The following is a 16,709-nucleotide window of genomic DNA, read 5'->3' on the forward strand; positions in this document are numbered from 1 at the left end:
CACGTCAGGAATAATTTGACGCCAGCGATCCCATGCAGTAGCTATATCATCCGGCAACGGGGCATCCCATTGTAACTGTTGTCTCTACACTTCGCGCATGATCAGTTTAGCAGCGATTGTGATATGGCTCAGGAATCCAAGGGGATCAAATATAGACATAATTATGCTCAATAATTCCCTTTTTGAAGGGCGTCGCTCGCCGCGTACTACTCTTTCGTCTACGTTGTTGAACTTTAATTCAAATAAGAATTCATCAGTTGAGGGTCGCCAAGCCATCCCTAAGACCTTTTCTGTGGACGTTCCATTCTTATTAACAATTGGGATTGTGGCTTCCACGCCATCAAGGGCTGCGAGTACTTCTGGCGAATTTGATGTGAAGTTTCGTAGTTCAAACCCAGCACCACGGTGAATGTCTCTTACCCTTCGTGATACGGAAATGGCTTCTTCTACGTTGCCGAAGCTGTCGACAAAGTCGTCTACGTAATGGTACTCCAGGATTGCCTTCACAGCTCGAGCGGAATTGTTGGAGTGCTCCAGAGCATTCAGTGTTTTGATGTACTGTGCAGCGCAAGGCGAACACGCTGCCCCAAATGTCATCGCTTTCATCTCGTAGACGTCTGGATTTCTTGAGGCATCGCCATCGCGCCATAAAAACCTTTGGGCGCATCTGTCCTCCTCTCGAATCATAATCTGATGGAACATTTCCTTGATGTCCCCACACACGGCTATGGCTCCTTCACGGAAATGAAATAGAACGGTTGGTAGCGCTTGATAACATTGAGGCCCCTTCAGAAGCTGCGAGTTAAGGGACATGCCCTGTATTTCTGCGGCGGCGTCGAAGACGAGACGAAGTTTAGCTGGTTTATTTGGATTGACCACTCCAAAGTGTGGTAAGTACCACGTCTTATTATTTGTTCTTGTGGCTTCGTCGGACGTCAACTTTCGCGCGTAATCTTTCGCGACATATGAGGCAATGATATTTTTGTATGCGTCGGCGAAAGTGTCATCACGCTGCATTTTTTTTTCTATGCTTATCAATCGTTTCTCGGCCAAATCGTAACTATCCGGCATTTTAATGAAGTCTTGCTTCCACAACAAACCCGTTTCAAACCGCCCATTCACTCGGCGCGTTGTTGCGTCTAGAATAGTTCTAGCGCGCAAGTCAGCTGCACTGTCAATTACTGGTGCTGCCTTCACTCCAAAGTTCTCTATTTCAAAGTATTCTGCAATCATGTCGTGCGTCGTTTGATCTGATGTAGGTGTCGTAAGGAAACATATCTGCGCTCTCGCAGCAACCTCCGTGCTTGGTCCAAAAACTGTCCAACCAAGTTCAGTATTAGCGGCATACGGCCCAGTGCAATTTATTTTTATTATTTCGGAAGGTAAACCCAACTGGCAGTGGTCAAGTCCTATCAAGAGCTTTGGCACTGCTCCATTATATGGTTCCAGTGGTAATTTCCTCGTACCACTAGCAGAGTACAATAAGTCGGCCTCCTTCAGAGTTTGCGCAGGAAGGTTTAAATTTAACACGCTGTAAACGTTAGACAATTTGTGTTTCTTTTTCTTACCAATTCCACTGACGAAAAGGTCTACCACTACACTTGGCTCCTGAGCCATCTTCCCTCCGAACCATTGTACGTTTAGGTTGTGCTTCTCACCTTGCAAACCTAGTTCCTTACAGAGGTCGTTATCAATTAGCGTGACGGCTGATCCTTCATCCAACAATGCGAAGGTATCGATGGACTTTCTTTGACCATGCACTGTTACGGGTAATATGCGAAACAATAGCTTTCGTTCACCTTTAGTGTCAGAACAGCTCAAAATAGGTTTGTTTTGAGTAACCGCTTGCTCCCCGCTTTGCACAGTGGAGGTGTTCTTCGGTGGCGTTTGAGTTTGATCGTTGTCGTGCAGCATTCTATGGTGCATCCTTTGGCATCCATCAATATGACATGGTTTACGGCGACGACACTCCCGAGTTGTGTGCCCTTGACTAAGGCACGAGAAACACAGCCGACAACGCTTGACTTCTTTCCATCTATCGGCCGTAGTTGACTCACGAAGACGTTGACATTCAGCTGTTTTATGCGCATTATAGCATACAGCGCATTTCAGTTGTAGCGATTGTGACTCATCCGGTACATGAGCCTGCTGCTGCTCGTTAAGGCTTTCGTTTTGCTTTCCTGAAACATGTAAGACTGGTCGACGTTTTGATGGCTCATATTTTTCATAGTCCTGCACTGTACGGATCAAGTTTGCTGTTTGTGTCAACCATTCACTAAAGTGTACCACGGTTGCATACGGTTGGATTGCTAGTGAATATTTGGCCCACTCAATCTTTTTTATCATTGGCAACTTGCCAACCAGTTCCTCTATCAATGTTGGATTGGCAAGGTGAAGTTGCCCGTTCGCTGACTGCAAAAATGCCACGAGGTTCTTAACTTTTGTAGCGAATGGCACCAGCTTTACAATACTGTTTTCTGATATGGGTGGTATTTCCCTAATTTGGTACAGCTGACTTCGAATCAGTTGCTCGGGGCGTCCAAATTGAAAACGCAGCTGTTCGATAATCGCTACAACATTATCTGGGTGTATTAATAGTGATTTGACGGATTCTCGAGCTTCTCCCTTTAAAGATTTTTGCAATCGCTGGTTGTTTTCGAGGTTACTGTAGCCATATGCTGCGGTCGTTTGTTGAAATGCTGTGAAAAACACTGGCCAGTCCTCCGCGTGACCACTAAACTCAGGTAGGTCTTGTAACTTACGTAAAACCATTAATCCCCCTATCTGGTGGCCATAGGGGTTTGCATGTGAAGGGTTGACTGCACCCAAAGGATTATGAACTGACGAATATACGAGTGGTGTTGCTGCTACGTTCGCTGGTGGTACTTCAGGAATTCCCATGGACGACTGAGGTCTATTAATTTCTTGACCAGTTGAGACATTGGTAGAATAACATGGTGACTGTGTGAGGACGGCACTCATAGAAACGGCGGCATTATGGCTGGCTCCACCATTATACACTGTAGAAGTTGTAGCAGCGGTTGATTTATTATTTTGATGCCCAAATGTGGCATACTGGCATGAGGTGTTAGGTGAGGCGGCAGCAAAGCTAGAATGATTTATGGCAGTAATAGGAGCAGGCGATACTATGACAGGGCCAGCTGTAGGCTGGAGGGCTGTGAAGGGATGACGAACGGCGTTAGGCGAGATAGCCGGTGGCATGTAACTCATCCCGACTGGCGTTTGGGTGAGATATGCATCAGGTGCAATGCCTGTACTAGTGGGATCTAAGCCAACGGCTGATGTGTTGGTATAAATTACGGCAGAACTTGAATGCATATCCGTAGTAACAGCAGGGGCGGCAGATGCTGTCACTTTATTTCTTGCGGCTGAGGCGTACTGAAGCGCTACTTTGAGTGCTTCTTGTTGAAATTCGCTTTCAATATATCTTAGCTGAACATTTTCGAGTTTATTCTCCAATGCAATAATTTGTTCCTGGAAGGCTTTAATTGTACGCTCTTCATCATTATCTGTGTCTACGATGCAAGCTGAACTTGCTGTGCCGGCGCTAGCTGCGCCGTTGACTGCAACATTTTCTTGGTCTTTTTCTGCTTCAGCGCTGGCTGCGCTGTTAGCATTTGAGGTATTGTGGAAATTTCCAGAATTCATCTGAAAATTAGTGCTTTGTTTGTTGGTGTGTGTTAATTCGTAATACGAATATAAATGGCTGATGCGATATTATATTGCATACAAATGGACGCGAAATAAAATTGTTGATTCCCTAGAGACTACGAATTATAACTGCTACAATGCATTTGTATTTTGATTGTATCGACGTTTATTTCTATGAAATGAATACATTGTACATTTTAAATGAGATTTAAATTAAATTTCACGAATTTTACTTACCGCGGTTCCGTCTCCATCGGCTTTGAATCAACGAATGACGATGGAAAGAGAACCGAGGTTTATGGAGTTGCCACTCTAAGAAGTGTGTACAATATTTGAATCGCAACCGTCGAAATATGATTGACGCCGTGCTGTATCTAAGAGTCATTCCGCGACATGTGCATTTTTCAAATCTTGTGGTGTACAATGAGCAAACTTTTCATAAACATGTACACGTAAACTTGTATTTGTTCTAAATTCTTCACCACATTCTAAACATAGAAAAGATGTTCTTTCATCCACTGTTTTCTCATGTTCCTGTATTAAGTGTTTGCGTAAATACCATTGTGATGCACATTCCTGATTACAATATGGACAAACACTTAATTCTAAACTTTTCGTTGTTACATCAATTGTTTCAGCGTGTTGTGCACTTAAATGAAAATTCATACTTCAACGTATTTTAGTCTTCCAATCGCATAATTTACATTTTAAATAATGACTATTGGGCATATGAGAAATCTCATGGTCCAATAATTTGTTGAAGCTTGGTGTAGATATTTGAAAATCACACAATTTACATTTTGCACCACGTTCGTTATATTTAAATTGTAAATGTTCTGGTTTCTCTAGACGATGCATAAAGTTTAGATCCTTTTTCCAACAATATGCTGAATTTAATTGAAGTTCATACATTGGGCATTGTCTCATGATAAATTTTCCATAAATATACTGAGCACTCTTTATGTAGGCTCTTTTCTTAACATCTAATTCTGGTCGTACCGGATATGACAGTTTTGCTTCAGGTCCACACTCATACTATTTTCAGATTCTGTTTCATAATTTTCATCATTTTCAACATTGGACTTGGCATCAACATCATTATCATCATCGTAATTTTTTGATAACTCTGTTTTAAGCTTCATATTTATCAAAGGTTCAGCTTCCTTAGTATTAGAATTAGAAACATCGTCATCTCCAGTTAAGTTTTTATGAAGTTTAGTTTTATTCCTAGGTTTAAATTCTTCACTATCCGTACTAGAATTAATACCATTATCAACATGTTTCGTAGTCTGTTTGAGTTTTTAAATTTGCCCATGGTTCGCCTTTATCAGTATTAGAATCAGAATGGCCTTGGCCATCTTCAAATGGACCACTTATAATTGCACACCTGATATTTATTCGCATACATATGTTGCATATGTGAAAGATATAACGCTGTACCAGTGGCTTGTTATGCAGTTGACGCTGGATGAAGCATTGGATTTTATGTTGCAAAGTAGGCGACATACGTTGCTGTTGATGAATGCGCATATTGCGGGTATGTTGGTGGTTCACAAGTCATTAATTGATTAGAAGTTTCAACTTGTTGCGATTGTTGTTGTTGTTGCTGGCTGCTGATGTGGTGTTAACGTTTGTTGTATTGTTGGTGTTGTTATGGTGCTGGAAAACCTTCCGATATTGAAAGTCCTTGATTAGTGTAATCCCCACGTAGTGAACTACTCCTGTAACCGCGTCCGCGGTAACTATTACATCTGAAGGCGCTTAAGTTACAGGAATAGCTGACATCGCTTATATAACCGGTTCACTCTAAAGTAAAAACCAAAACAAAATATTAGAAGCAGTGTTTATGAATAACATATTTAAAATAAGCTCTTACAACAACGTGATCGGCGGCTTCATCCCCGTGAAAGTAGTGTGGTGTTCCTCCTTGTATAAACGTGGGTACTGGATGTGCTCAACCGTGCAGTTCTCTTCTAATTTAAGCAAATGTATGTTCTTACAGCCACAGCTGGAATATTTGCGTATTGCTATACGCACATCGCCAAAATCAAATTACCTAGAATGATAAAGAAACTCTTATAAGTAAGAATAGATTAAAAGTTTTTAATATAAGCCGAAAAGTGTTCTATAAATAGGGTTCCACAATTAGCTCTTTTCTGAGAGGCCAAAGGCACAAGAGAAATTTCAGATAACTAGAATTAGAACCTGGTAAAGTAACTTCAAGTGAACCTCCACCATGCCTATGCATCTTCCGATGGCAGGGATACCCAAAGATACTTTGCTGTTGCATTCATAGAGAACATAAAATTATAACAAGGGACAATTGATTGATGTTACGAAGTAAATTAGACGTTCTACAAAGACAAATAAATACAGATGACTGTTTAATATATTATGCGAAGTTCTTGAATGGATGTTCAAAATGAAAAGGGCAAAGTACTGCTAAAACTGCTTTCCGCGAGAAACCCGGGAACGAATTGATATTACTACGCCTATCCTTCCTTAGCAGCAGTGCCGAGCACCAGTTCCGTGCTGGACAGGAAAATAAAAGCTTGGTTGTCTCCAAGTTGATCATATGATATAGAATATACTCGTTTGCTGCATCTAACCAATATATCTAATTTCCCCCGATTTTCTGGGCTCAGAGAAGGTATTCTCCTGAAAGGTGCATTTGTTGTACCCTGCTGCCTGGCCGCTCACCCAACAACACCAGGCCCGACGGAACTTGCCTTGGGACACCCAAAATGCACCACGCTTCTCATGGCTCCAGTGGGTTAGAGGGCTTAGAGTATACCCGCGGTAGGTATTCCTGTCGTAAGAGGCGACTAAAATACCAAATTTATTCAAGGGGTTGTGTAGCGCAACCCTTTCAATGGGTTGCCAGCGCACTATATAGCTTCTCCAAACCCAATTGTCAACCTCACCTATCCGCGGCGAATCCTGTTTCACTAACAGACGAGGCTCTGGCGACCCCAAGCTCCTCATGGAACTTGGGGGTGGAGAGGGAGGGATGGCCTGAGAGTTAATGTGGACATATACATTGTTCTGTGTTGCTGGAGCGTACCGGATCTGTATCCGGCAAAGGACCATCACATCGATAACATTGCCCAAAGCGTTCGGGAATAACTACAACAACAACACGCCAGGTTTGAGACAATCTATGTTACTGTTAGGAGGTTATGTTACAAGTCGCAACAGGGCAATAATAGACTTCTCGAAAGATAACCTAAGAATCCCAAGAGCTTTCTTACAGGGCATTATAGACTGAGCGGCCGTATGCAGAAACTGGGCATACTATCGAATAACACCCTGCAAAAATCGCGAGTACTCCATGCAGGCATGTATGGAGTACTCGCTATGGACCAAGTGAGTGCTCCAAAATTAACCACAATTCATACAAAAAATATGGTCCAATTAACATTGCGATGTCCTAGGACTGGACCATATACTCCAGCTTCGCATTACATCAGTGTAATCCATGGAGTACCCACAGTCTAATAAACAGCGTGTAGTGAGTTCAATCTTTAAAAACGAGCAATAATCGGCTTACAATATGTTCGTGTAGAAACATGAGTTGGTCCATTTCTGCATTACAGTGGAGTATAATGGTAAGTACTCCAGTGGACCACATGATCCAACGATTTCTGCAGGGACATGATCCAACGATTTTCGCAAGGCACATGCCGATTTTGTGATCGATCAGCAGACGGCGGACCATATTCTTCTGGAATGCGACGCAATCTCAAGACTTAGGCCTAAGTTTATTGGCTCAACACGGCCAGAGCATTCCCACATTTAATCCCTCAAGCCAAGAACACTGCTGGGGTTCATCAAGGAAGTCGGCTAGGATGAGGTGCTGTGAAGGAGATGTGCAAGTCACTGTGCAATCCTCAATAAATTACCTATCTATCTACGTTCCGGTAACAAGCACCATTGTGGTACTAGCCCCACCATCTCGGGAACTATTGATATGACTCCATTAAACCTTCTAGGGATTGAATATTAATAATGACCGCAATGCGAAAGTCTGCTAAAATGTACCATTATCCATGGAATGCTCGATATATAACTTTCCACGTTTTGAAACACTGATGAAAAGAGCAAAATTTACTAAAATTTTAACTGGCTGTGGGTAGTAAGGTGTTGATGTCCTCTCTTAACGCAATGTAATGACAACTGCGATGCAGGGAAAATGACAAAAATTTTGCAAATCTACTGATAATAATTAATTAATTCCTCCCTATTCTATGCAGTTCTATGCATACATACATATGTATTTTTCTCTCCAAACGCTAATTAAAAAAATTAATTGGTTTTCACATGAACTTCGAACTCTGTCGTATTTGCATTCTTCAGTTGATTCTCAACAAAAGCATGACAAATTATCACTAAAAATTCATACATGTTGCATATATATTTAATATGGTAGCCAATTTACTTACCTTTTCTGGTGCGATGATTCCTGGACATCCGGGCTTGACTAGACGCGATTTTTTTGCCTTAAGAGAGCGTGCTTAACGCGAACCATATCATGTTATGGCACACCTTTGGTGATACAAACAATCAAAGACATGTCTGCTTCTAATGCTTCTAGGATAGCAGCAGCAGCTCCCGGTGGCGCCACATAAATAACAGTTGCATGCCGATCAGTTGCCTTTTTTGCTCCGGCTACCTATTCAATTTTAATTCACATTACATTATCTACTATTGCAATTTTTTATCAATACAAATCAATATAAATTACCGAAGCAAATACTGGCAAACCAAGATCCGTAGTTCCACCCTTTTTTAGGGAAATACATCCAACCAGTTTGGTACCGTATTCCAAAGCATGTTGGTTGTAAAGTACCTTGTATCCTTGGCAAATGACACGTGAATCTGCATTTAATTGTAGATTTCCTCTGATTTTGGCATATTCTGAGCTGAATCGCAACCCGGCGGAGATCCTATCTATTAGAATAATATAACATTTTTTTATTATTTAAAAATGCACATACGTATGAATGAAAATCAGAAAGTAAATGATGTTGTTGTTGTTGTAGCGATAAGGACACTCCCCGTTATCGACTTTGTTGGTCCTTTGCCGGATGCAGATCGGGTACGTTCCGGGAACCATTAAGGTACTAGCCCGACCATATCGGGAGCGATTTAGTATGACATGAAACCTTGTAGGCCATCCCGTCGATTCTATACAACTTAATATAGTAACGATTTAAAAGACGGTGCACCACCTAATTTTTATCAAAAATTATCAAACGTGGAATCAAAAGACGCGCCTCGAGCTCCGTTTTTTATTATGGTTTGATATTTTTAAATTAGGTGGTGCACCGTCTTGTAAAACGTTCCCCATAATATTATATTTTGCGAAGGCCGCCAACGCAAAAAGATGGTCTCTGCAACAAAATTTTTAATTTCCGTCACATGTCACAACTAAAAGCATAAGATATTTTTCGTTGTAAACAATGATATTTTTTCTCCGTTTCAAAGTTTCCCGGAATAATTAATGAACTGTCATTTCGATGACAGCATAAAACGTCGATGTGTTAGTGGAGAGCGAAAAAAGCTTTGAACGTGTGGGTGAACTAGTTACCTCCGTCTTGTAGGGATGGAATTTTTATTTATGTTTGTAGGAATGTTACTATGCTGCCACCTTTTATCGTTCCGCCTTGGCTTCTACAATCACAAAAATTGTGTAGGCTGTCTTGTTTTGATTTCGAATTCGAAACTCATTGCGAGTATTTTCTATTAGCAATATAGGAGTATTACATATACGTTTTGCATGGGAAAGTGTTTTCTTTTAAAATAACGTTTGAAAAATTAATCCATAGAATATTGAATTCGCATTAAATACAGTAAACGTTAATTGTTAGCCTGTTTCATAAAAACATTTGCTATAAATAAATGAGTTTAAAAAGTTTAATTCTATCTAAAAATTAATTCGCCGAAATGAGCAACCCATATAACTATATAGGTGTATCTTATTTTTCAAATGTCCCGGGAAATTTTTAAAAAATCCCGGGAATTTGGCTCAAATTTGAGGTTTGTGCCGGGAACCCGAAATAAAAATCTGGCAACCCTAATCTCAACCCGATTTGGAATGTCTTGAAATGTATTGACTCCTACATACATGTTAATACATTTGTACATACATATATTTTGACTCGCTTTGGTACGTCCTGAGATTCACTGACACATTCATTCATTTGTACAAACATCCCAGCCAGCATTTTTTGAAAATTTTGATCAAAAAATGTTTAAATATCATACCCCAAGATGATTAAAAACGTTCAAATTTAAAAGCAACTTCTGTTCGAAAATTAACGTATCGTCGGGAGAAAAATGTACCATAAATGTGATTATTCTTGAAAAATCATTTATGATTCCTATTTCGAAAAGCTTTTTATTCATATTTCATATAATTGTAAAATTGAGCTTTAATAGTTTTAGATTAATATTTGACTGCTTTTCACAGTCATTTTCTGATCATATTCGTGAATATATTTCAATCGTTTTCTTCATATCTCATTCAAAATAGTATACTACATAATAATCTTATTTCATCAGGGGAAGAAAGCATGCGAAAGTGAGCTATTCGAACCACAGCTAACTCGCAAACAAACTTGACCGATATACACCTGCGACTAAAACATCCAACATCAGCATTATCGCCTACATCTTAAAATACGGATACGACACGGGATGTTGAAGCCGTATCCAGGTATGTCCAGATAGTTTCACTTACCTGGGGTTCAAATAACTCACAACCTTTGTATTGTCCAATCATTATGTATTTTGTGGGAAGCCGAAGATGGAGAAATGGTTGGGGAAATCTTCGGTCACATTTACATTATTTACATCTTGAAGAATATCTTTTGTAAAAATAATAAAAATTTTATATATTTTTTCTTATTTATATATATTTTTTCTTAGCTTAGCTCTATCATGATTGAAAAAATATGTGTATGTAAAAAAAAAAACAAGATTTTTAATGAAAGTAAAATATAAACAAGTATAAAATTCATTATTCAGTAAACAAATATATTCATAAAAGATTCAGAAAGCTGACTGAAAAATGATTATAAATTTTTCATCACCTAAAGTAAACACATTTGATTCAAATATGATTCCAAAATGTGATTAGAAAACTATATTCAGTTTTTGATCATCAAAGGTAAGCATATTTGATTATACTTTTTGTTGATTTTTATGAAATATTAAAATTTAGTCATTAAAGGACTTCAAAAATTATTCCAAAAAGTGTTCGAAAAATGCTTTTTAGTTTTTCATCATCAAAAGTATTCATATTTGATTATTTCTTTTGTTCAATTGTATGATAACTCATTATTTAGTCAGAAAGAGTAATCAAATTGTATTGATATGTAGGGAGATTCAAAATTTAATCACCTAAATGCTGAGTGGGATATATATTCTACATGCCACGGTAACTAAGCCGTGCACTGTCTGGTAACCTGAACCTTGATATGTTACTGTTTAGAGCTTGCTCGCCACAAGCCTTTTCCTGTATACAAATTATTGCCATGATTCATTTGTGCTTGCGTTGCAGATTCCACAGCTAATTTTATTTATGCTTAGAATGCAGTTCCCAGGGAACTGAACTAAATGTATATGTATGTAATACACTTAGTTTGTAAGTATTAGTGTAAGTCGGTATTTTAGCTTATAGAAATTTTGTATAAAAGAAACAGCTTTTTAATAGAGAACTCAATTCCGTCTGATGCCGCTAAATGGGCACTACACCAAATCCAATTACTTTTTATTCCCATCATTACATGGCGATCCTGCCAATTCTGCTTAAGAATAGGCAAACTTCTATTTAAAATGCAGTCTGCTAAACATCTTTAGCAGGACGCCCCATCATTACATGGCGATCCTGCCAGTTCTGCTTAAGAATAGGCAGACTGCTATTTAAAATGCAGTCTGCTAAACATATTTAGCAGGGCATTCCCCATCATTACATGGCGATCCTGCCTAAATTGGCATCCGGCTGCCGACCCTAGTACCCCACTGCCTCATTATTGGCATCCTACCTAAATTGGCATCCTACATCATTATTGGCACCCTGTCTAAATTAGCACCCTGCCTTGTTATTGGCATCCTCATCATCATATTAACAAATTAAACAACACTTGTTCCAGTAACTAGGGTTTAGGATAACCAGTTGGATGATAACCGTTTGCATCTGCCACATTTTTCCACGCAATGGGTATACCTTCCATTGAAATGTATTGCACTACCGCCACCAGAAAAACCTCCACCGACGCATAACGAAGTGGAATAAATAAGAGATCCAGTTTATGCTCACCAGTTGGATGATAACAATTTGCATCTACTACATATGTCCACGTAATGGGTATACCTTCAGTTAAAATGTATTGCACTACCGCCACCAAAACCAACACATAACGAAGTGGAATGAACAAGGGATCCAGCAAGCTAGAAAGAAGACAAGATCATGGAGGGCCATTCAAGCAGAATTAGTTAAGTTATTTTTTATTTAAGTATTTTTAGAAGCATTTGGCAACCTAACGGCTGCCAGTTTATGGGCAAAAAGTAGATTTTTGCCAATAGAATTAAGAATTTTTTTATCACTTAAATTTTTTAAAGGAATGATATAAATAGTCGGGAAGAATTTGACGCAGTGATCTCGCGTTGTAGTAGATTAATAGAAGAAGAAAAAAAAATTAAATTTTTTTTGATTCATAAAACTCATGGTTCAACTATATACAGGTTGGCTCATCTGTAAAGCAACAAAATATGTCTGTTCAAATCGTCAAAATCTGTGTATTGGTGTTGGTGCGAATGGTATGGAATGGAAACATAAAACTTAGCAGTTTTTGTATGTGTAAGTAAAATGTTGCCAATGTGTTGGTTTCATTTTGAGTTTGCCATCTCCTTTTGACAATCCCTTCGACCATGCAATGACATAAATAAAATCAGCTGATGAGATGAGCCAACCTGTACATAATTGAACCATGATAAAACTCCTCAAATGTGAAAAAAAATTATTTTAAAATGTTTACTGAAGTTTTTCAAAAACAGAAAATTCCTTTTAAGCCCAAAATGGCATAGAAAGCAAATTAGAACAAGTAGTAACAAAATGTTTACAATTATTATTTTAAAATGGGAGGTAAAGAATCAAAATTAGAAGAGCCTAATGCGAATGTAATTAATTCCATTCAGGTAATTGACCATAGTGAAGCATTAGACTTTATCAAAATCTTGTTGATAATTTTAACAGTCTGCGCTTGCCTCAACTTATTCCTAAAATTATACTCAACTCATAATCAATTTATAAAGAAAAAATACATGAGCCAAGCAGATGGTCTAGACAAAGTCTAAACCCAAGGGAATGAAAAAACTGAAAAATCAGAGACCAGAATAATCAAATATGAGTCACCTATTGAAAAGCGTTCAGAACCACATCTAAAACTACCTTTGCTACTTCATTATTTGCAACTCAATCCAATTTTGAGGAAGAGCAGCAAAACCCCAAAATGCTTCATTTAACAGCAAAGTCTCTTCAGACAGCTTTACCAGCACTGTCTAAGTCCGATAGCAAAGCAAGAATTTGCATAATTTTCTTTTGGATGCTCATGATATCTTTACACAAACCAAAGATAATCATGAAGCAATGCCAATATCGATATTCACAAATAGTGGTAATTTAGATAAAAATGCATGTACTTAATATTCTTCTAATCACATACCCATTATCAAAATAACGAATTTGATATTTATATCACAATTAATGCTTCAAAGAGTACATAGATGAATGTCAGTGGAAGCATGCAACATACCAAAAGATACCATAAGAGAAAAAAATAAAAAAATTTTACACCAGTAATAACAGTATAAATGAAGAAAAAGTCACAAAGAGACCCTTATTATAAACAAAGCGCTTAATAAATAAATTAATAAATTTGCAATTAGACATTTCGCGCTCGTTTTCATCCAAAAGGATAGAAAATTTGAAGCATAATAAACACAAGCAACCAGATTGTTTAGGAAAAGATTGACTTAGGACAATACTTAACCTGGCTGAAAAATGCCGGCAATCTAGGACTTGTAAAATAAAAGCACATTTGCCCTTGGGGACAAATTGATTGCTAATGAATGGAATACTCGAGTAGGCAAATTTGAAAAATATAAAATAGGTACCCAAGTTCTCAAAGATATAATATTTGCATTAATAGGTACCCAAGTTCTCAAAGATCTAATATTTGCATTAACAACAGAAGTTATGCACGTGACAAATGTCGACAAAAATAAAATAAATTCTTCATAAATATCGTGACGACCCCAGCTGGGAGGCTACCCAGAAAACCGCATGATACATAAGATTAAATAAAAATATTACTGGAAAATATGAAAAATGGTATAAGAAAAGATACGAAAAATATTTGCATCCACTGTACCCATTGGTTTAACCACTTATCACTATATAACTACTTCTTGATCTAGCAGCAACTGAATCTACCCAATCTACTGTATATAATACGCTCAGAAATCCCGCTTTTTAAAACAATGTCAATTTTCAGCCAAGGATGACTGTAACCATCATCTTATTCTATACGTTTTAATTTTAATAACAATGCAAAAGCTTTGTTTAATTGAAATAGTCAAAATAAGGAAAACTAAATCTCCTATATTTAGCCGATAGCATATATATAGGGTCCTGTGGAGTAGAAAGTAAGGAAATCTAAATCATTTATCTTCATTATTTTTTTTAGAAATATAAATATAAGTTTGACCTGTTTCATCTCATCTTCAAACCTCGCCTTTTAGAGAGGTCATAAGTTAGATAGTAGATATAAAGGTCCCTATAAGGTAGACAAAATTGATAACAATAATAATTTTACTATAATTCCGTTTAGAGTAGCAAATATCGATAAAAACAATGTAGAAAATAGAAACATAGAAAACATAAATCAAAATAATAAAAATAAGAAAATTGTAATACATAAAAATAGACTTAAAACTCATAGAATACGAGCACTTTAATTTTGTAAACACAAAGAACATTTTTATTGTATGCAAAAGAAAAATACAATAACAAAACAAAACAAAAGAGAAAAACAAATATAACCAATTCGTTGGAAATCAAGCTAAATGTCATAAAATTCTGACACACACAAAAAAAAAAAAAAAAACCAACAACCAAAGTAAGCACAAACGGATTCAACAATTAATAGTATAACTTGAGTGGCCATAGATAATTCGTGCACAAAATTATATATGTCTACTCTTTCAAAGGCGGATGGTGTAGCATTCACTCATTAAGTTATTCATTCATTTGTACAAACATATATCTCAACCGTTTTGGAATGTCTTAAAATGTATTGACTCCTACATACATGTTAATACATTTGTACATTCATATATTTTGGCTCGCTTTGGTACGGCCTGAGATTCATTGACACATTCATTCATTTGTACAAACATATATTTTCTACATGCCACGGTAACTAAGCCGTGCACTGTCTGGTATGTTACTGAACCTTGGTATGTTACTGTTTAGAGCTTGCTCGCCACAAGCCTTTTCCTGTATACAAATTATTGACATGATTCATGTGTGCTTGCGTTGCAGATGCCACAGCTAATTTTATTTATGCTTAGAATGCAGTTCCCAGGGAACTGAACTGAATGTATATGTATGTAATACACTTAGTTTGTAAGTAATAGTGTAAGTAGGTATTTTAGCTTATAGAAATTTTGTATAAAATAAACAGCTTTTTAATAAAGAACTCAATTCCGTCTGGCGCCGCTAAATGGGCACTACACCAAATGCAATTACTTTTTATTCCCATCAATTCAGCTGTTCCCGATAAGAAGCTGACGATGCTTTTATCAGAAAGCTCAAAACTATTGGTTTTTGGTAAAGTTACCTATGTTGTGGTTTTGCTTTAAAACCCTGGGTGAGCTCTAGTTAACTTAAAAACATTACGACGTACACTCGTATGATAACACAACGAGCTTCACGAGTACTTGGTACTCACGCCTTTTTTATAAATTGGATATTTGGTTTTATTCTGATGATGCTGAAACAGTAAATAACTTCAATCATGGTACATTGCATTACCAATTGCATTTATTGACGCGCAAATAAAGTGGCCACTAGGCGTATGAGTGATATCTTAACACCATCACATATGAGGCTGTCAGCGCAAAATTTATTTTCCGGCAATAGTAATAGATCCAGGAACTTGTTAAGTAAATTTAACTCTGTTGGTGGTACCATTGTTAACAAATACGGTACACGTTTCGCACCTCAATGCAAGTGGTCAAGTGACACTAGAAATATAATGCATATTGACAAATTTCCTTTAGCTGAAATTTCTGACCACGAGTTAATTTTGTTATCTTACGATGTTGAGTTCAGCAAAACTAAAAATGCTGTGAAACTTATGTACAGGGATTTTAAGAAATATGAATGCTCTCCAGTATGAACGTTTCGCAATGGACTGGAATTACTGCTATCTTCTTCCGCATATTGAAGATAAGCTATCTTATTTCATAATGCTGGTAAAATATTTATATGAAAAGTATGTTCCTATTTCCACTACCAATGCAATTGCAAAAAAAAGCCTTGGTTCAATAATAGAATCATAAAGCTTATCAAAAACTGTAATAATGCTTATAAATATTGGAAGCGTAACCCTACTACTGAGCGGTGGAAAAATTTAAATTCGTTAGGAGTTCGTCCGAAGGCTGATAATGCTTGTATTGTTGATGCAAATTTAATGAACTCGTATTTCTCAAAATTTGTTGTGAATCAGAGCTTAGAATACAACCTCTAATAAATTTACATTTGTTTCAGGCACTGAAGATGAGATCGCCAAGTGTGTATACAACATCAAATCGAATGCTGCACTCCCATCTCTTACACCTCTCATAAACTTTGCCTTAACTTCATCTACGAACCATTGGAAAGTAGCAAACATTGTCCCTATAGCCAAGAGCAACAATTATGACTGCCCTCAAAATTATAGGACTATAAGTATTTTACCAGCTTTATC

The 16,709-nt window shown here is 37.5% G+C and overlaps 2 protein-coding genes across 6 annotated transcripts in view; one reads left to right on the top strand and one right to left on the bottom strand.

Annotated features, from left to right (window-relative positions):
- Positions 1–16,709, top strand: part of Esp (Epidermal stripes and patches) — a 199,011-nt gene that overhangs the window by 161,007 nt on the left and 21,295 nt on the right. Inside the window, exon 2 of one of the 5 annotated variants that reach the window (XM_067760547.1) lies at positions 10,237–10,390. The exons of the other annotated variants lie outside the window; for them this stretch is intronic. Within the exon in view, the coding sequence (XP_067616648.1) occupies positions 10,372–10,390 (19 nt within the window). The 5' untranslated portion in view covers positions 10,237–10,371. The remainder of the gene's footprint in view (positions 1–10,236; positions 10,391–16,709) is intronic. 5 annotated transcript variants of the gene reach the window in all.
- The window catches only part of LOC137237199 (succinate--CoA ligase [ADP/GDP-forming] subunit alpha, mitochondrial-like), a 42,572-nt gene continuing 31,181 nt past the window's right edge, over positions 5,319–16,709 (bottom strand). The window contains exons 2-5 of the mRNA XM_067760549.1: positions 8,417–8,622; positions 8,115–8,344; positions 5,549–5,728; positions 5,319–5,478 (exon numbers count right to left, since the gene is read on the bottom strand). Of these exons, the coding sequence (XP_067616650.1) occupies positions 8,207–8,344; positions 8,417–8,622 (344 nt within the window). The 3' untranslated portion in view covers positions 5,319–5,478; positions 5,549–5,728; positions 8,115–8,206. The remainder of the gene's footprint in view (positions 5,479–5,548; positions 5,729–8,114; positions 8,345–8,416; positions 8,623–16,709) is intronic.

This window comes from Eurosta solidaginis, chromosome 1, assembly GCF_040869045.1.
Source record: "Eurosta solidaginis isolate ZX-2024a chromosome 1, ASM4086904v1, whole genome shotgun sequence".
Lineage (NCBI taxonomy): Eukaryota > Metazoa > Arthropoda > Insecta > Diptera > Tephritidae > Eurosta > Eurosta solidaginis.